The sequence below is a fragment of the Carcharhinus amblyrhynchos genome, chromosome 20 (genome assembly GCF_965287045.1).
Source record: "Carcharhinus amblyrhynchos chromosome 20, sCarAmb.v2.hapA, whole genome shotgun sequence".
Classification (NCBI taxonomy): domain Eukaryota; kingdom Metazoa; phylum Chordata; class Chondrichthyes; order Carcharhiniformes; family Carcharhinidae; genus Carcharhinus; species Carcharhinus amblyrhynchos.
Window position 1 is genome coordinate 52,382,865 of NC_137343.1, and position 22,996 is coordinate 52,405,860.

At 46.0% G+C, this 22,996-nt stretch overlaps 1 protein-coding gene across 2 annotated transcripts in view; it reads left to right on the forward strand.

Annotated features, from left to right (window-relative positions):
- Positions 1–3,596: 3,596 nt before the first annotated feature.
- The window catches only part of dgcr2 (DiGeorge syndrome critical region gene 2), a 60,501-nt gene continuing 41,101 nt past the window's right edge, over positions 3,597–22,996 (forward strand). Inside the window, exons 1-4 of one of the 2 annotated variants that reach the window (XM_080208624.1) lie at positions 3,597–3,757; positions 6,957–6,989; positions 12,983–13,105; positions 21,619–21,744. In XM_080208624.1, the coding sequence (XP_080064750.1) occupies positions 3,688–3,757; positions 6,957–6,989; positions 12,983–13,105; positions 21,619–21,744 (352 nt within the window). In that variant the 5' untranslated portion in view covers positions 3,597–3,687. The remainder of the gene's footprint in view (positions 3,758–6,956; positions 6,990–12,982; positions 13,106–21,618; positions 21,745–22,996) is intronic. The other variant, XM_080208625.1, reaches the window with a different exon arrangement.

The following is a 22,996-nucleotide window of genomic DNA, read 5'->3' on the forward strand; positions in this document are numbered from 1 at the left end:
CTCGTAGCGACCATTTCAGCCCTGGGAAATAGCCTCCGAGAATCCACCCTATCTATTCCTCTCAACATTTTATAAACCTCTATCAGGTCACCTCTAAACCTTCGTCTCTCCAGGGAGAAGAGACCTAGCTCCCTCAACCTATCTTCATAAGGCATGCATCCCAATCCAGGCAACATCCTTGTAAATCTCCTCTGCACCCTCTCAATAGCTTCCACATCCTTCCTGTAGTGAGGTGACCAGAACTGCGCACAGTACTCCAAGTGGGGCCTGACAAGGGTCTTATAAAGTTGCAGCATTACCTCCCGACTCCTAAACTCAATCCCTCGATTACTGAAGGCCAGTACACCATACGCCTTCTTGACCACATCCTCCACCTGCGAGGCCGATTTAAGAGTCCTATGGACCCGGACCCCAAGATCCCTCTGCTCTTCAACACTGCTAAGACTCCTACCCTTGATATTGTACTCCTGCATCCTGTTGGTCCTGCCAAAATGGACCACTACACATTTATCGGCATTGAAGTCCATCTGCCACTTCTCCGCCCAGTCTTGCATCCTATCTATGTCACTCTGCAACTTCTGACATCCCTCCAGACTACCCACAACACCACCGACCTTCGTGTCATCGGCGAACTTACTAACCCATCCTTCTACTTCCTCATCCAGGTCATTTAAGAAAATGACAAACAGGTCCTAGAACAGATCCCTGGGGCACTCCACTGGTGACTGACCTCCATGCAGAAAAAGACGCATCCACAACCACTCTCTGCCTCCTGCAGGCAAGCCAGTTCTGGATCCACAAGGCCAAAGCCCCTTGGATCCCATGCCCTCTCACCTTCTCAAGAAGTCTTGCATAGGGGACCTTATCAAACGCCTTGCTGAAGTCCATGTAAACCACATCCACCGCTCTTCCTTCGTCAATGTGTTCAGTCACATTTTCAAAGAATTCAACTAGGCTCGTAAGGCACGACCTGCCCTTGACAAAGCCATGCTGACTATTCCTGATCATTCTAAACTTCTCTAAATGCTCATAAATCTTGTCCCTCAGAATCCTCTCCATCAACTTACGAACCACTGAGGTCAGACTCACCAGTCGGTAATTTCCTGGGCTTTCCCTGTTCCCTTTCTTGAAAATAGGAACCACATCCGCAATCCTCCGGAACCTCTCCCATCTCCATCGACGATACAAAGATCATCGCCAGGGGCTCTGCAATCACTTCCCTCACCTCCCATAGTAACCTGGGGTACATCCCATCCGGTCCCGGCGACTTATCTATCTTGATAGAATTTAAAAGTTCTAACACATCCGCTTCCTTAATATCCACATACTCAATCTTTTCAGACTGCCGCAAACCTGTAGTACAACCTCCCAGATCACTTTCCACCGTGAATACCAAGGCAAAGTACTCATTAAACACCTCTGCCATTTCTTCCGGTTCCACACAGACTTTTCCCCCTTCACCTTTTATAGGTCCTATCCCTTCACTTCTCATTCTTTTACTCTTCACATATTTGTAGAAGGCCTTGGGATTCTCCTTAATCTTACCCGCCAAGGCCTTCTCATGACCCCTTCTGGCTCTCCTAATTTCCTCTCTAAGCTCCTTTCTACAACGCGTATTCTCCTCTAGATCCTTAACATCTCCTGGCTGTCTGAACCTTTTACACACATCTCTTTTCTTCCTGACCAGGTTCCCCACAACCTTCGTGCACCACGGCTCCCGCGACCTACCAAAACCTCCCTGTCTCATCAGAACTTTGTCGTGCAGAGCTCCAGACAAACATTCCTTGAAAATCCACCACCTTCCTTCAGTACTTTTCCCCAAGAACACCTCCTTCCAGTTTATTCATCCAATTGTCTGCCTGATGTCGTCAAATTTCCCCTTACTCCAGATAAACACTTTCCTAGCCTGCCTGATCCTACCTCTTTCCAATGCTATCGTGAAGGAGATAGAATTATGATCGCTATCCCCGAGATGCTCTCCCACCGAGAGATCTGACACCTGTCCTGGTTCATTAGCCAGCACCAGGTCAAGTACAGCTTCTCTTCTTGTAGGCTTATCCACGTAAGCCTACGAGCATGGACCTTTTTGTTTTATCCTTCTAAATACTTTCTTTTGTTTCCCTCTCTGGGCTGAGTCGCATCTGGCAATTCAGAAAGTGTGACCAACCCGCAGGGCTGCTGTGTCCAGCAATGTGACTCCTTGTGGCCTATCCTACTACATTGTTAGCAATCCACTTGCGGCACCAATCTCTGCGGGGCCCCTGCTAACCTGTGTGCCTGGGCATTGATACCCAACCATGCTGCTTCTTTGGCAGCAACTTCCATGTAAGTTATGATTGCCAAAGCAGACTGAAATTCTAAATTCTGTTCAATTAATAACCTCCATTGGACGGTTTCAAACCGGAGGCCACAAACCAACTGGTCCCATAAGGTATCCTGGAATATGTTTCTGAACATGTGGTGCTTTGTCAGTCTCTTCAGAGTTGCTATGCACATGGTGTTATGGGGAATAGGGCTTGGGTGAGATTGTCGTCGGTGCAGGCTCAAGGAGCTGAACGGCCTCATTCTGCACTGTTGGGATTCTATGAATTGAGCAGTGGACTCCCCTTCAACTTCGCCTCACTTGTAAAATCTGAAATGCTCTGCAATCATCAGTGGCTTGGGAGTGAAGTGATCTTTGATCACGTCACATAATTCTTGGTAAGTCTTTTTAGGTGGTACAAGCTTCTTAAAACAATGGTGGTCTTGCTCCCTATGGTACTCAGGAAAACTGGTACACCTAGGTCATTGCCCACCTTATTGGATGTCAGATAAGCACTGAAGCATTCTATAAGGTATCCAGCTCTTTGATGAAAGGACCTGTGGCACCAAATCTGGCCACTGTTTTGTTTTGCCATCAGCAGGAATTTTTCCCACCATACAAGTTGAAGCCCGCAACCTCCTTCCACCATTGCCTACATCCTGAGTCCTCTTGGCGATCACTTCCTGTGACATTTTCAGCTGGCTCCCAGGCAAGTGCTACTTTCCCCCGAAACAGATTATTCACACACGACAGCCGGATTTGCCAAACTTCAGGTCCTTTCTAGTGCTGTCCTAGGAAGTCCAGAGCAATGCTCAACCCCTCCCCCTTGGCCAGAATGGAATGTCAAGCAGCCTGGTTGCCAGTTGTTGTGAATGTTCTTATTAAAGAACCACAAAGCTGGCCTTGTAACTGAGACATGGGGAATCTTTATTACGGGTGGTCACTGTCTACACTCAAATCCTAGACTGGGTTCCACACTGATCCCCCCCAGGGGCAGGCTGACCCTCACACTTAAAGGGACTGTATACACTCCACCCCCCCCCCATAGACACCTATACACATCTCCTCCCCACTGACATGTATCTCACCCCACCCACACACATATACCTTTCCATTCCCCCGCCCCCTACACAGGCCCCGCCCCCCGTATACAGGCCCCGCCCCGAGGCAGCAACCCCGCCCCCCGTATAAGGCCCCGCCCCGAGGCAGCGAACCCCGACTCTCGGATACAGGCCCCGCCCCGAGGCAGCAAACCCCGCCTCTCGGATACAGGCCCCGCCCACTCCCAGCATGCTCTCCGCCGAGCCGCCGCCATCTTGTGTGTCTCCCGGAGCCTGAGCGCGGGGCCGGGGGCGGCTGGCGGCCGGAGGATGCCGACAGGATAAATGTGGCCCAAAGACCACATCCCTTTGCTCTTGGTGTTGATCGCAGCCGTGGCGGAGCCCGAGCGGCCCGGTGAGTGCGGGCCCGAATAGGAAGCAGAGGCCCAGGCTAGACTGAGGCCTAGAGGGACGGAGAGCGCGAGAGACAGACCCCCACAGACATGGGGAGTGGGGGAGACACGAGAGGGACGAAGCAGACGATGGAAATGGCGGGGAGGGGGGGGACACTGAGACAGGGCTGGGTGGGAGGGCCGGGGGGACCGAGGGTGGGTGAGTGTTTGTGGGGAAGGGGCGGGTGTCTGGGGGAGGCTGAGGGAGAGGGTGACTGGGGGTGGGGGGGAATGCTGGGGGTGTCTGGGGGAGGGGGGGAATGCTGGGGGTGTCTGGGGGAGGGGGGAATGCTGGGGGTGACTGGGGGTGGGGGGGAATGCTGGGGGTGTCTGGGGGAGGGGGAGAATGCTGGGGGTGTCTGGGGGAGGGGGAGAATGCTGGGGGTGTCTGGGGGAGGGGGAGAATGCTGGGGGTGTCTGGGGGAGGGGGAGAATGCTGGGGGTGTCTGGGGGAGGGGGAGAATGCTGGGGGTGTCTGGGGGAGGGGGAGAATGCTGGGGGTGTCTGGGGGAGGGGGAGAATGCTGGGGGTGTCTGGGGGAGGGGGAGAATGCTGGGGGTGTCTGGGGGAGGGGGAGAATGCTGGGGGTGTCTGGGGGAGGGGGAGAATGCTGGGGGTGTCTGGGGGAGGGGGAGAATGCTGGGGGTGTCTGGGGGAGGGGGAGAATGCTGGGGGTGTCTGGGGGAGGGGGAGAATGCTGGGGGTGTCTGGGGGAGGGGGAGAATGCTGGGGGTGTCTGGGGGAGGGGGAGAATGCTGGGGGTGTCTGGGGGAGGGGGAGAATGCTGGGGGTGTCTGGGGGAGGGGGAGAATGCTGGGGGTGTCTGGGGGAGGGGGAGAATGCTGGGGGTGTCTGGGGGAGGGGGAGAATGCTGGGGGTGTCTGGGGGAGGGGGAGAATGCTGGGGGTGTCTGGGGGAGGGGGAGAATGCTGGGGGTGTCTGGGGGAGGGGGAGAATGCTGGGGGTGTCTGGGGGAGGGGGAGAATGCTGGGGGAGGGGGAGAATGCTGGGGGAGGGGGAGAATGCTGGGGGAGGGGGAGAATGCTGGGGGAGGGGGAGAATGCTGGGGGAGGGGGAGAATGCTGGGGGAGGGGGAGAATGCTGGGGGAGGGGGAGAATGCTGGGGGAGGGGGAGAATGCTGGGGGAGGGGGAGAATGCTGGGGGAGGGGGAGAATGCTGGGGGAGGGGGAGAATGCTGGGGGTGTCTGGGGGGAATGTTGGCGGTGTCTGGGGGAGGGGGTGGGAGAGAGATGGATTGTTTAGGGGAAGGGGCATGGGGGCACATCTAGAGTTGGGGAGAGGGTGGGAGATGATACAAAGGGGAGGAATCACTCTTTGTACAATTTTATGTGGTTTTTTTCTTAAGTTTCATATGATCTCTAAATCTCAAATGATAGGCCCTCAAGAGTGGCACAGTGGCTAGCACTGCTGCCTCGTTGCCAGTGACCCAGGTTCAATTCTGGTCTTGGGTGATTGTGCAAAGTAAAGTTTATTAGTCACAAGTAGTCTTACATTCAGACTACGACGAAGGTAATGTGAAAATTTTGATTTGATTTATTATTGTCACATATATTAACATAGTGAAAAATATTGTTCCTTGTGCGCTATACAGACAAAACATAATGTTCCTACAGAAGGAAATGAGAGAATGCAGAATGTAGTGTTACAGACATAGCTAGGCTGTCGAGAAAGATCAACTTAGTGCGAGGTAGGTCCATTCAAAAGTCTGATGACAGTACGGAAGAAGCTATTCTTAAGTCGGTTGGTAGGTGACAGCAGACTTTCTATGTTTTTCCTGATGGAAGAAGGTGGAAGAGAGAATGTCTAGGTGCGTGGGGTCCTTAATTATGCTGGCTGCTTTGCCCAATCCATCTTGCAATCCAGCCTCCCAGAGTCAATGGATGGGAGGCTGGTTTGCATGATGGATTGGGCAACATTCATGACCTTTTGTAGTTTCTTGTGGCCTTGGGTAGAGCAGGAGCCATACCAAGCTGTGATGCACCATAGAAAGCATGCTGTCTGCTTTACCTGTAAAAGTTGGCGAGAGTTGTAGCTGGCGTCAAATTTCCTTAGTCTTCTGAGAAAGTAGAGGTATTGGGCTTTCTTAACTATAGTGTCGGCATGGAGGGAGTAGGACAGGTTGTTGTAATCTGAACACCTAAAAACTTGAAGCTCTCGACCATTTCTGCTTCCTCCCTGTTAATGCAGACTGGGGTGTGTTCTCCACTGTGCTTCCTGAAGTCGATGACGATCTCCTTCATCCCGTTGACACCGAGGAGGGATTATTGTCGTTGTACCAATTCACCAGATTCTCTATCTCATTCCCTCGTCACCACTCCAGTGTCTGTTTGGGTATACTGAGGGAGAGTGTTTGTGTGGGCTTCCTCTGGGTGCTGTAGTTTCCTTCCACAGTCTGAAAGACGTGTTGCTCGTGCTAAATTCTCCCTCGGTGTACCCAAACAGGGCCCAGAGTGTGGCGACTAGGGATTTTTCACAGTGACTTCTTTGCAGTGTTAATGGGCTGTTGTGCAGGATGAAGTGGACCAGGGTGCCAGGGAGGGAGTGGCCCCTGCAAAATGCTGAAGGAGGGTAAGGGGAAGATGTGTTTCATGATGGCATTGTGCTGCAGTTGGTGGAAATGACAGAGTATGCTTTGTATGTGGAGGCTGGTGGGGTGAAAAGTGAGGATAAGGAGGATTCTGTTATTGGGTGAGCACAGAATTGTGGGAAATGGGTTAAATCAGCTTAAAATCTGTTTACCACAGGTAGGGGAGAAATCGCAACTAAGTAAAGAAAAACAGACGTATGAAAAGCACCATTTCTGAAGGTGACATCATCGGAACAGAGAAGGTGGATAAGCTGAGAATGGGATGGAGTCCTTACAGAGAATAGGGTGTGAGGAGCTGTAGTTGAGGTAGCTGTGGGAATGAATACTGGTGGATAATCCATCACTGGAAATGGAGACAAGGAGATGAAGGAAGTATGGTTATACACAGACTGGTTTGGAGAAGAGAACCATTTTAACAAATTCAGCATTACTGGAGAGGGGGTAGTCCCCAACCAAAGTCCTTCAGACTGTTAGCTGGCAAAGTCCTTCTGACTGATAAGTGTAGCTCTCCAGGTTAACAGTTTTTAAACTGCTTGTTCTCTGTTTCATGTAGGCACGCGGCTTGGACTGGCTAGACTTTTATCAGGTGAGTATTTTGCAAAGAAGCATGGAGAATAGGGGCAAGAGTAGGCCATTTGGCCCTTTGAACCTGCTGCGGCATTTATTGTGTTCATGGCTGAACACCAACCTGTTCCTGCTTTACCCCTATTCCCTTTGAGTTTTTGGCCCCAAGAGCTATATATAACTTCTTATAGTTTCTAACATGGAATCCTTGCAGTTCAGAAGTAGGCCATTTGGCCCATTGAAACTGCACTGACCCTCAAACAAGCCCACCCACTCCACCCTGGGACCCTCCCTCAATCTCTGTAACCCTGTGTGTTTACCATGGCTAAATCACCTAACCTTTAGTGTTTGGACTATGGGAGGAAACTGGAACACCCAGAGGAAACCTACATAGATGTGTGGAGAATGTGCAAAAATCCACAGTCAACCAAGCCTGGAATTGAAATTGGGGTCCCTAATGCGGTGAGGCAGCAGTGTTAACCACCATGTTTTGTAAACATACAATGTTTTGGACTTAACTGCTTTCTGTGGTACAGAATTGCACAGGCTGACCACTCTCTGGGTGAAGACATTTCTCTTCGTCTCAGTCCTAAATAGTTTACCCACTATCCTCAGAATATAACCCTGGTTTCTGGACTCCCCTGCCATCAGGAACAACCTTCTTGCATCTGTCTTGGGGCAGCACAATGGTTAGTAGTGCTGTCTTACAACACCAGGGATCCAGATTCAATTCTGGCCTTGGTTTGATTTGATTTATTATTGTCACGTGCATTGGTATACAGTGGAAAATATTGTTTCTTGTGTGCTGTACAGAAAAAGCATACCGTGCATAGAGAAGGAAAGAAAAGAATGCAGAATGTAGCGTTATAGTCATAGCTAGGGTGTAGAGAAAGATCAACTTAGTGTGAGGTAGGTAGGTGGGTCAGTGTTTGTGGAGTTTGCACATTCTTCCTGTGTCTGCGTCAGTTTCTTCTCACAGTCCAAAGATGTGCAGTATAGGCCGATTGGACATGGTGAATTCCCCATAGTGTCTAGAAACCGTGGATGAACAGAGATATCCACTGCTTGCTGAAGTCTAGGTCTGAGATGTTCATGTCAGGTGACCCTGACCTATCCAAGAAAGCCAGATATAATCTACAGAGGTCAATCAAAGATGCCGAAAGACAGTACTGGACCAAGCTAGAGTCCCAGGCTAGCTAGGCAGACAACCGCCAACTATGGCAAGGTCTGCAAAATATAATAGGCTACAAGATGAAGGCGTGTAAAATCGCTGCCTCCAATGCACCCCTCCCTGATGAGCTGAATGCATTCTATGCCTGTTTTGAGCAAGAGGTCAGCGAGAGTGTGTCCTCCACCCTTGGAATCTCTGGATGAACCTGTATCTGAGGTCACCATTGCAGGTTTCAGAGCAGCTTTCTCGAAGGTCAACCCACAGAAAGCGACTGGCCCAGATGGGGTACCCAGATGAGCACTCAGACTCTGCGCGGATCAGCTGGCAGGGGTATTCGCAGACATCTTCAGCCTCTTCTTACACCAATCTGAGGTCCCTATCTTCTTCAAGAAGATGACCATCATCCGGTACCAAGGAAAAGCCAAGCAGAGTGCCTTAATGACTATCGTCCAATAGCTCTGACATCCATCATTGTGAAGTGCTGTGAAAGATTAGTCATGGCACGAATCAATTCCAGCTCCTGGACTATCCGGATCTACTAGAGTACGCCTACCGCTGCAACAGGTCCACAGTCAGGAAGAAGAGGCAATAGCACCACCTTCACGATCACCCTCAGCACCAGTGCCCCACAAAAATGCATTTTCAGCCCCCTGCTCTACTCCTTATGGACCTAAGACTGGCCAAATTCCCCTCCAACTCAATTTTCAAGTTTGCTGATGACACCACCGTGGTGGGTCAGATCTCAAACAATGATTGTCATCATCTTTAGGAAGTGTAGTGGAAGTGTAGCTTCAAATTTTTAGATATCCAGATCACCACAACCTGCCTTGGTTCCTCCATGCTGACACTATAGTTAAGAAATCCACCAACACCTCTACTTTGTCAGAAGGCTAAGGAAATTTGGCACATTAGCTACCAACTTTTACAGTTGCCCCACAGAAAGCGTTCTTTCTGGTTGTATCACAGCTTGGTATTGCTTCTGCTCTGCCCAAGATCACAAACTATAAGGGGTCATGAACATAGCCCAATCCATCACACAAACCAGTCTCCCATCCACTGACTCTGTCTACACCTCCCGCTGCATCGGCAAAGCAGCCGGCATGATTAAGAACCCAATGCACCCCGGACAATCTCTATTTCACCTCCTTCCGTCAGGAAAAAGATACAAAAGTCTGAGGTCATGTACCAACTGACTCAAGAACAGCTTCTTCCCTGCTGCCATCAGACTTTTGAACGGACCTACCTTGCACTAAGATCTTTCTGTACACCCTAACTATGATTACAACACTACATTCTGCACTCTCAAGTCCTTCTCTATAAACAATATGATTTGTCTGTATAGCGCGCATGAAACGATGCTAATACATGTGACAAATCAAATGGGGATTAGCAGGGTAAATACATGGGTTAATTGGGTAGGGCCTGGTTGGCGTTGTTGGTGCAGACTTGATGGGCTGAATGGCTTCATTTTGCACTGTCAGGGTCCTATGATTCATTCTTTTGAAATCTAGTGAATATAATCTGACCAACTCTATCTCTCCCCATTTGTCAGTCATTGCAGAAGATGCTCTTTGGCCCATCAAGTCTGCACTAACAGAACTACACTAAATCTACACTCATCCCACTTTGCAGACTTGTCATATTCAAGGTTATACGCCATTTCATTTACTCATCCACATACTTTTTAAAGGTTGTGAGTTTTCCTGCTTTGACTACTCCCCGGGCAGAGTAGTCCAGACTTCCACCATCCTTCAGGTGAAAATTCATTTCCTCAAATTTCATCTATACCTCCTGCATCTCACCTTAAAATTATGCTGCCTCATTATGGGGACAGCTGCTTCCTATCTATCCTGTCCATACCCTTCATAATTTTATACACCTCAGTCAGGTCCCCCTCTCAGCCTTCTCTGCTCTAAAGAAAATAACTTGAACCTATTCAGCTTGTCTGCATAGCTCTCACATGCTCCATCCCAAGCAACCTGCCTTGCCATCTTCAGGGATCTGTGGACAAGCACCCCAAGATCCCTCTTTCCTCTGAGTTTCTCTGTTCCGTTATTCGTTGCATAATCTTTTGTCTTGTTATTCATTTCAAAGTTTCGCCATCCCAGGAATCAGTCTGGTAAACCTTCAGTGCACATCCTCCGTAGCAAAAACATTCTTCCAGAGATGAGACCAATACTACATGCACTGATCCAGGTGTGGCCTCACCAAGGCCCTGTATAATTACTCCTGTACTCAAATCCTGTCACTATGACGGGCTGCTTACCAGTTGCTTTTTTTTTACTACCTGCTGCACTTGTATACTTACTTTCAGCAACTGGTGTACGAGGACACCAAGGTCTTGTTGCACATTCCCCCCTCAATCTGTAACCTTACTGTTTTTGCCACCATTATCTTCACATTTATGCACATTGTACTGTAATTTCCATGCATTTGCACATTGAGTGGCATGGTCATTGCTGCCTCATATGCCAGGGACCTGAGTTTAATTCCCGGCTTAGGTCACTGTCTGTGTGGAGCGTGCAGGTTCCCCCTGTGTCTGTGTAGATGTCCTCCAGGTGCTCTGGTGTCCTCCCACAGTTCCAAAGATGTGCAGGTGAGGCGGCATTGGCCATACTAAATTCTCCCGCAGTGTACCTGAACAGGTGTCGGAGCGTGGTGACTAGGGGGACTTTCACAGTAACTTTATTGCAGTGTTAATGTAAGCCTACTTGTGACTAATAAATAAACTTTAACTTTGATTTCAGCCTTGGGTGATTGTGGAGTTTACACGTTCTCCCTGTATCTGCATGGGTTTTCTCCCACTCTCCAAAGATGTGAAGGTTAGCTGGATTGGCCATGCTAAATTGCCCCTTCGTGTCCCAAGATGTGTAGGTTAAGTGGATTAATGGCTCAAGTGCATGGGTTATGGGAATAAATGCTCAGTTGAAGGATTGGTGTGGACTTGATGGGCTGAATGGTCTCCTGCACTAGGGATTCTATGGTCCTAAGCCATAGTTTGGTCATCTTTGCACCAGACAGGAATGAATGATTATTGCACTTCATCCATGCACTCTGTGAATGTTTGCCATTGCCCATCCATTGTCATTGCTTTAATTAACATTCTCCCATCTGTCATAGCCAACTGGCACCTCATATCATCATAACTCCTTAATTGATTGAGATTCAGTACCCTAGTCTCAATCAACTATGTTACACTCCTTCACATTATGGGCACTCACCGCCAAGGAGTGTCACACAGCTAGATTGCCAATTATTCCTTTTCCATAACACGATTCCCATTCTAGGATGGCCTGTTCTGTTGTGGGTTCTTGAACATGTTGGTCCGGAAAACCATCCATACACATTCCAGGAATTCATCCTCTGTAGTATTGTGACTTATTTGCCTGATCTATATGCAGATTAAAGTCACCCATAATTTACAGATGTTATTTGTTCACATATGTCTCTAATTTCCTGTTTAATGCCATTCCTAAGATCATCACTACAGTTTAGAGGTCTGTAAGTAACCCCTGTTAACGTCTTTTGCTTCTCAGCTCCACCTGTACAGATTCTGCATCGTCAGAGCTAATATCTTTTCTCACTATTGCATTAATTTCCTCTTTAACCAGCAATGCAACTTAACTGCCTTTTCCTTTTTGTATGTCATTTCTAAATACGGAATATAGCTGCCATCCCTGGTCAGCTGGCAGCCATGCCTCTGTAATCCCAACTGTATTATACCGTGTTACTGCAAATGCTCCATGCATTAAAGCACAAAGCAAAGCTTATCTTTTTAACACTGCTTGTCCTGTTCCCATTATTTTTCACTGTGGCCTTTGGGTGGCACAGTAGTTAGCCCTGCTGCCTTGCAGTGCCAGGGACCCAGGCTTGATTCTTGGCTTGGGTCACTGTCTGTGTGGGGTTTACTGTGTCCGCGTGGGTTTCCTCCGGGTGCCCTGGTTTCATCCCACAGTCTGAAAGACCTGAACAGGTGCCAGAGTGTGGCAATCAGCAGAATTTCACAGTAATTTCATTGGAGTGATTAAATTTTAACTTTGATTTTGGCCCTTGATTTTTTTTTTGCCTATCACTTTTCTTATTTTTTTTTGTTCTTGTCCTTGATTTCCCACTTCTAACTCCTTATATAGATTCTCCTTTCCCCTACCATTTTAGGTTAAATCTTCCCCAACTACTTTAGCAAATACTCCCCCCAAGGACATCAGTCCTGGTCCTGCCCAGGAGTAACCCTTCCAGTTTATACTAGCTCCACCTCCCAAAGTTGAACATGGAAAAATGCACATTGTTATTGGTGGAATGTTTTTAGTATCCCAACAACTGAAATTCAAGGGATGAAAGCAAAAATCAAGCAGCATGTCTGCCAGTATCTGAAAAAAGGTAAACTTTTTTTGGACGATTGGCAGGTACAGTTCCGATAAAGGTCTACAGACTCCTTTTGTGATGAACGTCTGGTATATGAAGTCAGATTGTTACATGAACCTTATGTTCTTTACAACCGTTTAATGAATTTAGAATTAATCTGGCTCATTTGAGAAGACATTACCTAATGTGGGCTGGTCCTCATTCGCTTTGGCCCATTGATGGGGCTCTCCATTTGGCCTGACCCCTCCTGTTTTATTTTAAGTATAGTAATTTGTTTTTTTTTTGTTCCCAGCGTTTGAAGGCTTTCTTTCTCTAACTGTGTGTAGAGTTAATTGGGAATCCTTCCTGATAGTTCTTCCCACTATTTAAGTACTCATTGTGAAGGAATAACTTTGACAGTAGTTTACTTAAAAACTGCAAGGAGTGCAGGAATGGGATTTGGATGATTGCTGCTTGATAAGAGGTTGTCTTTCCTTCCACAGAGCTGCGCTGTACCCCTGGACAGTTTGCTTGTAATACTGGAACTATTCAGTGTATTCCTCTAACCTGGCATTGCGATGGCTGGCAGACCTGTGAAGATGGCAGTGATGAGCTGGATTGTCCAGGTGCACTATAAGTTGTGGGAATGTGTGTTTCAGATGAAATCTATGAATATCTCCTTTATCTGTGATGTTCTGGTTTGTTAAGTTGACTAGAATATGTAAAAGATCCAAAATAAGTTAAAGTTTAAGAGCTGCTTTGATCAAAAGGCATTTAATACAGTGCAGCACAACAGACTTCTAGGTAAAATTATGATTCATGAAAAGAAAGGGACATTAGCAACATATTTTGAATTGGGGGGAGGGCTGAGGAGCCAGCAGCGCCAGGCAAGATGGTGAAATCCTCCACAGATGCGATAACCGGTGAGAAGCTGCACCTGCTTCCTGGAGTCCTAGGGGCAGCAGAGTGGTAAGCACTGCTGGGACCTGAATTCAATTCTGGCCTCAGGTGACTGTACGTTCTTCGTGTCTGTGGGTTTCCTCCCATGGACCAAAGATGTGCAGGGTAAGTGGATTGGCCAGGCTAAATTGCCCCTTGTGTCCCAAGATGTGTAGGTTAGATGGATTAGCCATGGTTGGGATAGAGTGAAAGAGAGAACCTGGGTAAGATACTGTGTATGTGCAGACTTGATGGGTGAATGGCCTCTTCCCCACTACAGTGATTCTATGATTCTTACTCTGGGATTCTATAGGAGATGATGCAAATACTCAGAGCCCGAGATAAAGAGCAACTGGAAAATTGGCTTGGAAGGAATAATATTTGTATAAATAAAATCATCCATTAATTGAAAATATACAACATGTCCTTAGCCCAAGGGTTAGTGATTTAAGGTATAATTGAAGTATGCTCAGTGATACAAAATAGAAAGATGTTGAGGGGATTTGTTCTAATACCTTTTAGCTAATCATTTTCACATGTACGCAAAGAATCAAATATTATGGATGAAAGTTCCACACAAGAAACACTAAAAAGCACAAACAAAATTTGGACTTCTTACACCTCATCTATCATGTTGTATAAAAAAAAAACCTACAGAAAACAATCTTGCAACATGCAGTCATTATGTAATATATTGCCTGTCATTTGGTATATAGCACGGACATGTAACAGCTATATCACACAATGATGTCAATGTAAACCATGTTGTTAAAGGAGAGCATGTAAATGATAAGCATTTCATAAAGCACTGAAATTAAATCCACCTGTTGCGATTAGAAGTGTGTACAATGCGTTGCAATAAGTTAACTTTAGTGTTTACGTTTGATATTTAACTTGGTAAATGTAAGAGGTTTTCATATAGTGTGGGCACCAGTTATATCAGCATGACAGTTTTTTCTGGTTGGCACTGATTAGTATGTCTTCATCTTTAATACCAATTGGCATTTTAACTGGAATTATTGATTATAATGGTTTTGAATTAAACTGAAGTTCAGTTTGAATGCTGGCTTAAACTGAGCATACGGGATGAATGACCTCACAATGAGGAAACACTTTATTTGCGGATTGCTGAATTGTGCACCCTATGGCCTGCCCCTTGTATGTGATTGGTCCTGTCAGTTCGCTATTACTTTATGGGGTATCTATGAGCAGTTGAGTCAGCTGAAAAAATGTGGGTGTGCCATGGAATTGTTTGTCTTACTGAGATGTGCCCTGTTACTGAACAGGTTAGAAATCACTGGTTCAGCCACAGCTGGCATATTGTGCCTAGTTCTGGGCACCACACTTTAGTGGGAAGGATGTGAAGACACTGGATCCAGTGCAGAAAAGATTCACAAGAATAATGTCCCAGGGGTGAGGAACTTCAGTTATGAAGATAGATTGGAGAAATTGGGATTGTTTTCCTTGGAGAAAAGAGGGTTGAGAGGAGATTTGATGAGAGGCTTTTAAGATCCTCTAGGGTTTGGACAGAATAAATAAGGAGGAACTGTTTCTGCTCATGAAAACGAAGAGGCACAGATGTAAGGTAACTGGCAAATGAAGCAAAAGTAACTTGAGGCAAATCTTGTTCACGTGGTGATTGGTTAGCATCTGGAACGTGCTCTTTGAGTGCAAATGAAACTAGTTTTTCCTACAAGTTTAGTTCCTCCCTCTACTAGTATCACATGACTCTTATTGGATAACTAACTTCAATCAAAAAAACACCCTTTAAGCCTTCTGCTAACTAAAAAATATGTGCCAAAATTCGCTTGACCCTGCTTGTTTGTTTGTCTTGCGTAAGTCAGTGTTCAAGATACATGGGAGAGAAAGGTACATTCACCTTCAAGACATCACTAGTAACCTGTGAAAAAGGGGGTAGCAGAATCAAGGATGGATGCCTGAGTATAATATTTCCAGAATTGATTCTTTGGTCCTGGCTGAAGCGCAGGTGCAGAGAGTGGGAAAACATTACACAGTTTGTTCAGAAGAGCAGCGAGTAAGCATCCATGCTGCTGCTGCTCCAATCACAGATTTCCCTCCCCAGCTTGCTGCTCCAGTGACAAATCTGTGATTGGAGCAGCAGCAAGGGCAGGAGTTGCAAAGTTATGACTGGGGAAGCTGAAGCAATTATCCTTGACAGCAAGCTGTTTGACTGAAACTTCCTACCTCCCCTGGGACCAGACTAAACTAGCTTGTGACTCATCAGGGGGTCTTAGTAGGAGGGAGGCTTTTAAAACTGCACGACCAGAAAAGAAATACGAGACTGCCTGAGTGAGGTGAAGATTGAATCAGTGGCGAATTATATTCTGTTGGGGGGGTGGGTTCAGTGCATGGGGGAAAGAAGTGCTTTAAGTAAAGTTTATTGCTGCTTGTGAAGTATTTGATTTATTATTGTCACACGTATACAGTGAGAAGTATTGTTTCTTGTGTGCCATACAGACAAAGCCAGCGTACATGGAGAAGGAGAGAGTGCAGGATCTAGTTTTTACAGTCATAGCTAGGGTGTGGAAAAAGATCAACTTAATACGAACTAGGTCCATTCAGAAGTCTGATGGCAGCAGGGAAGAAAGTATTCTTGAGTTGGTTATTACGTGACCTCAGATTTTTATATCTTTTCCTGACAGCAAAAAGCGGAAGAGAGTATTTTGGCGTGCATGGGGTCCTTGATTATCCTGGCTGCTTTTCCGAGGTAGCCGGAAGTGTAGACAGTCAATGGATGGGAGGCTGGTTTGTATAATGGACTGGGCTTTGTTCTTTGTTTCTTGCAATCATGGACAGAGCAGAAGCCACCCCAAGCTGAGATACAGAAATAATGCTTTACTGTGTTAAGTATTAGTCAGATTGATCAGTAGTTGGAAGGTTTAAGTTAAGGTCAAATGAAACTAATATGTGAACCAGAGTTAAATAAAACTTATTTAAATGAAGTGAAGACATGGCTTTGTCATTTGTTATGCATGTTTTGTAGTATGTGGATCGTTGTGGATGCTACTGTTGACCTAACTGACCACGTGCAGGAAGTGTTACCAGCTGCAGAAATTTGAGCTCCAGGTTTTAGAGCAGAAGTGAGGGTTTGAATTGCCATAGTGCATCCACGAGGCTGAGAGCTACATCGATGGCACATTCTGAGAAGTGGTCAACTGCAGGCTAGAAGCATGGAAGAAAGGGAATGGGTGATTGTCAGGCAGTCCAAGGGCACCAGAGGTGACATAGTGGATGCTCTAAGGACTTTTTTCTGATCTTCACTTGATACTCGTGAGTTACCAGAGGATTGGAGGCTTAAAAATGTACCATTGTTTAAAAGGGGCATGGGAGATAGGCCAACTAATTATTGATTGGTCAATCTGACTTCTGTTGGGCAAAGAGGCAGGATAAACTATTGCTTAGGTATAGATCAATCTGGGATCATCAGTCTGGTCTTAAGGGAAAGTAATGCCTTACTAACCAAATAGGAATTTTTGAGGAAGTAACAAGGAGAATTGAAGAAGGTAATGCAGTGGATGTTGTCTACAGATTTCATAGAACATTACAGCACAGAACAGGCCCTTCGGCCCACAATGTTGCGCCGACCAGTTAAAAAACAATGACCCTCTAACCTAAACCAATCCCTTTTCATCCATAAACCTATCCACAGATCTCTTAAACGCCCCCAAACTAGGTGCATTTACAACTGCAGCAGGCAGGGCATTCCAATCCCTCACCACCCTCTGGGTAAAGAACCTACCTCTGACATCCGTCCTATAACTACCACCCCTTAATTTAAAGCTATGCCCCCTCGTGCTAGCTTTCTCCATCCGAGGAAAAAGGCTATCACTGTCCACCCTTTCTAAACCTCTAATCATCTTCTATGTTTCAATAAGATCCCCTCTTAGCCGCCTTCTTTCTAGCGAAAACAACCCCAAATCCCTCAGTCTCTCCTCATAGGACCTCCCCTCCATACCAGGCAACATCTTGGTAAACCTCCTCTGCACCCTCTCCAAAGCCTCCACATCCTTCCTATAATGTGGGGACCAGAACTGCACACAATACTCCAAGTGCGGCCGCACCAGAGTTGTGTACAGTTGCAATGTGACGTTGCGACTCCTAAATTCAGTCGCCCTACCAATAAACGCCAAGACACAGTATGCCTTCTTAACAACCTTATCTACTTGATTCCCAACTTTCAGGGATCTATGTACACATACACCTAGATCCCTCTGTTCATCCACACTATTCAGAGTCCTCCCGTTAGCCCTATACTCGACACATCTGTTATTCCTACCAAAGTGAATTACCTCACACTTTTCCGCATTAAACTCCATCCGCCACCTCTCGGCCCAGCTCTGCAACCTGTCTAAGTCTCCCTGCAAACTATGACACCCTTCCTCACAACCTACCACACCTCTGACTTTGGTGTCATCAGCAAATTTACTAATCCACCCAACTATACCCTCATCCAGATCATTAATAAAAATTACAAACAGCAGTGGCCCCAAAACAGATCCCTGAGGCACACCACTCGTGACTGAACTCCATGACGAATATTTACCATCAATCACCACCCTCTGTCTCCTATCTGCTAGCCAATTCCTGATCCAATTTCCTAGATTACCCTCAATCCCATACATCTGCATTTTCTGCAGAAGCCTACCATGGTGAACCTTATCAAACGCCTTACTAAAACCCATATATACCATGTCAACTGCCTTTCCCCCATCCACCTCTTTGGTCACTTTCTCAAAAAACTCAAGGTTAGTAAGGCACAACCCACCTGCTACAAAACCATGCTAACTATCTCCAATCAATTCATTACTCTCCAAATAACTATAAATCCTATCCCTAATAATTTTTTCTAAAACCTTGCCCACAACAGAAGTAAGATTCACCGGTCTATAATTCCCGGGGAAGTCTCTGTTCCCCTTCTTAAACAATGGGACAACATTCGTTATCCTCCAATCTTCCGATACTATACCTGAGACCAACGACGACCTGAAGATCAGAGCCAGAGGCTCTTCAGTCAGGCATTTGACACGTTTTTGTAGCTGAGGGAAATTAAATAACTTTATAAATATCTACAATTTGTATTTTGTGTTTAACATTTAACTAAGTATTGTTTAACTTTAAATTTATTCAGGGAGCTAAGCATTGAGATTGAAGCTATCTTCTAGCAGGAGCTGGAATAGTTGATGCAGAAAACTGGCCAAAGTTGGTCTTGTACCTGGGGTCAGCTAGTCCCTTTGTTTGGAACATATAAATTCAGACATTCTCTGTGTGGCCAGCTCTGCAGTGCGACCTCAAATGGAGTGTGGAAAATTGGTGAGCTGAGGGAGATACTCAGTTGTTTGTTCTAATATTTTCACCCTGGAGAAATTGGTTTTTGCTCTACTATGGGAGGAAGTGAATTGTTGGTTAGTATCTTAAGGGTTAAATAGTACTAGAATTTGTGATCAGATTAATCAATATATAAGTATAAATAACTGAATAAAATAAGTTATTATTTAAGGCAGGACAGCTGATTTGTCAAGGCTGTAGCATGTGGAAGCTCAGTGTTATCCAGGGCAGACACATCTGATGTAAATGTCTGCAGCTTGAGGAGTTTCAGCTCCGAGTAATCGACAATATAATAAACGGGATTGACACTGTTCTCTGTAGCAAAGCAAGAGTCCAGGTGGCTGCATTGAAGTGACTGGGATTCTCCTAGTTGCCATATCCGGTGCCTGTTCAGGTCAATGCACCTGACCAGCATGCCTTTCAGAATGTGGGGGGAAATGGAGCATCTGGAGGAAACCCACGCAGACACGGGGAGAACATGCAGCCTCCGCACATAGTGACCCAAGCTGGGAATTGAACCACAATCAGTAAAGATAGGTAATAACACCTCCCACGTTCATCCCCAACACCTGTCCCACAATGTTGTGTTCTCAGCCCCCTATTATTCTCCTGTTGCCAAATTCCCCTCCAACTTGATTTTCGAGTTTGCTGACAACACCACCATAGTGGGCTGGATCTCAAACAATGACAAAACAGAGTACAGGAATGAAGCGGACAATCTGGTGAATTGGCGCGGCGACAATAATCTTTCCAACAAAACAAAGGAGATTGTCATCGACTTTAGGAAATGTAGTGGAGAACTGCATTAACGGGAAGCATGATGTGGATATGCCGGCGTTGCACTGGGGTAAACACAGTAAAAAGTCTGACAACACCAGGTTTCAGTCCAACCGATTTATTTGGTTAGACTGTAATAAATCGGTTGGACTGTAACCTGGTGTTGTCAGACTTTTTCCTGTGTTAACGGGAAGAAAGCTGAAATGATTGAGAGCTTCAAGTTTTTTAAGTGTCCAGATCACCAGCCACCAGTCCTGGTTTCCCCCCTTTTTGAAAAATTCAGTTGTGGGACATGGGTGTCGCTGGCTGCCCAGCACTTATTGTCCATCCCTAGTTTCCCTTGAAACTGAGTGCTAGACCATTTCAGAGGGCACTTGAAAGTTGACCACATTGCTGTGGCTCTGGAGTCACATGTGGGTCAGACCAGGTAAAGACAGCAGATCTCCTTCCCAAAAGGGCATGAGTGAACCAGATGGCTTTTTCCAACAAGTGACAATTCTTTCACTGTCATCAGCAGATTCTCATTTTTTTAATTGAATTCAGATTCCAGCATTGCTGTTGTGAGATTGGAGCCCAGGTCCCTGTAACATTAGCTGAGTTTCTGGATTAATAATCCGGCGATAATACCACTGGACCATCGCAATGGAAACTAGGGATGGTAGAATTGGAACAGCATTTTTGAGGATAGTGGACCAGGAGGAGAATAGACACGAAGACATGGTTGAAGGAATTGAAATGAAAGAAAATTTTAATATCAAACAGTGCAGAACCGGGAGCTGATATATATCAAAAGATGCACAGAGGTGATGATTTGATTTTTTTTTGTCACGTGTATTGGTATAGTGAAAAGTATTGTTCCCTGCATGCTATACAGACAAAGCATACCGTTCCTAGAAAAGGAAACGAGAGAGAGAGTGCAGAATGTCATTTTACAGTCATAGGGTGTAGAGAAAGATTGATCTAATGCAAGGTAGGTCCATTCAGAACTCTTAAGGCAGCAGGGAAGAAGCTGTTCTTGAGTCAGTTGATATGTGACCTCAGACGTGTTCTTTTTCCTAATAGAAGTAGTATGTCAGGAGTGCGTAGGTCTTAATTATGCTGGCTGCTTTGCCGATGATGTGGGTATGCCGGCGTTGGACTGGCGTAAACACAGTAAAAAGTCTGACAACACCAGGTTTTAGTCCAACCTATTTATTTGATAATATCAAATAAATAGGTTGGACTAAAACCTGGTGTTGTCAGACTTTTTACTGTGCTTTGCCGAGGCAGTGGGAAGTGTAGACAGAGTCAATGGAAAAGAGGCTGATTTGCATGATGGATTGGGCTGCATGCACAACTTTTGTAGTTTCTTGCAGTCTTGGGCAGAGCAGGAGCCATACCAAGCTGTATTACAACCGGAAAGGTCTTCCACGGTGCTTCTGTAAATGTTGAGAAGAGTCGTAGCTGATGTGCCAAATTTCCTTAGTCTTCTGATAAAGTAGAGACATTGACGGGCTTTCTTAACTATACCGTCAGCATGGGAGAACCGCATACCTCAACCGTGTCCCCCCCTCAGCCTTTCGCTTTCAGAAAACAATCCAAGCCTATCCAGTCTCTCCTTATAGTTCAGATGCTCCATCCCAGGCAACACCCTGATGGATCTCCTCTGTAACTGCTATCACAGCCTCCTTGCTTTTCCCTGTGAGCTTAGTTCCTTCCCTTAATTACGTGACATTTTGGTCAATCAATCTAATTAAAACCTTATTCTGAAACCCCAGGGGGAAATTCAAATAAGTAAAAATGTATTCATTCAGATTGAACTGAGCTTAAATCAATCATTAGCCTGCATTCTCAGCATATGAGCTGCCTGGTGCAGACAAATCGGCATTGTCTAAAATAGAGCTGAGTTTTAAGCAGACCCCTCAAGAAACATAATATAAATACATTTCTTACAGGCACATACCATCACAAATATTCTTGCTGAAATACGTTGGAAAGTTTTGCTATATGAAAGATTTAGAAAATGCAATGTTGTTTGATGGTTGAGGAGGTGAGAGTAGTTGTCCTAATTTCAGCAAGTGCCTCTTTTTCTTGGTAGGTGTGATTGGTGATCACCGGGTACACCACGTGAAGGAAACTGTGGACTTGAAACATGGACGTGGCAGAGGAGCTGAAGACACCCACTTCTACCCTGTCAACGTGGGTCAGCCATTTCATTTCACCCGTAGGTTATTGTTTCATGATGTAAGCTGAACACACAGCCCTTCAAAATCCAAGCATAGGAAGGGCTCTCAGAATTTCACATATAACCGGGTGGGGAAACTAGCTTGAGATTTGGAACTGTATCAATCTCAATTAAACGTTGTCATTATCCAACATAGCACTTATGACTTCAGAGAGATTGATATTCACTGAAGTACAGTTCCAAAAGGTGCTGACTCTCACTGGGGGAAAGTTCTTGAAGGTGCCGAGTCTCACTGGGATACAGGGTGGCACGGTAGCACAGTGGTTAGCACTGCTGCTTCACAGCACCTGGGACCTGGGTTCGATTCCCAGCTTGGGCCACTGTGGAGTTTGCACATCCTCCTCGTGTCTGCGTGGATTTCCTCCGGGTGCTTCAGTTTCCTCCCACAGTCCAAAGATGTGTGGGTTAGGTTGATTGGCCATGCTAAAATTGCCCTTTAGTGTCCTGAGATGCATTGGTTAGAGGGATTAGTGGGTAAATATTAGTAAGGATACGGAGATTGGGATTGTGGTCGGCGCAGACTCGATGGGCCAGATGGCCTGTTACTGCACTGTAGGATTTCTGATTTCTATAACACAATTGGGCAACAACACAATTGCGAGCTCATTTCTGCAATATAAAATGGGTACGTTATACCCATTTGAAATCTATGATATAAAATGCAATATAAAATGGGTGCATTATACCCATTTGAAATCTATGATTTCAATGGGTATAATGTACCCATTTTATACTGCAGAAATGAGCTCGCAATTGTGTTGTTGCCCAGTGTTACACAACATTAAACTTTACACCAAGCAGGACTGTATCCCAAATCTGGGCATTGACAGACATGTACCTCAGTGTTACATAGAGACCCATAGCTCCGCATCAGGGCAGCGGGTCAAGATATGGGAAGCTGGGTTCAAATTCTACCATGTTCTGTGGTGAAGTTTGAATTGTTTCAAAAACCTGGAATCGGAAAACTCTAATGTCCATGAAATCAGTGCTGTATGTTGTACTGACACATCTGGTTCACTAGTTTCCTTTTGGGAAGGAAACCTAACCTGGCTGACGTGTGATTCCAGAGCCACAACAATGTAGTTGTCTCTGCAATGACCTTGCAAGACACTCCGTCCAAGAGCAATTAGGGATGCCCAATAAATATGGGCCTGTGCAGTGATGCCCACATCCGCGAATGCATAATGAAGTGAGGATTTGCAATTCACTGCTTGACCGGATGACGTTTGGA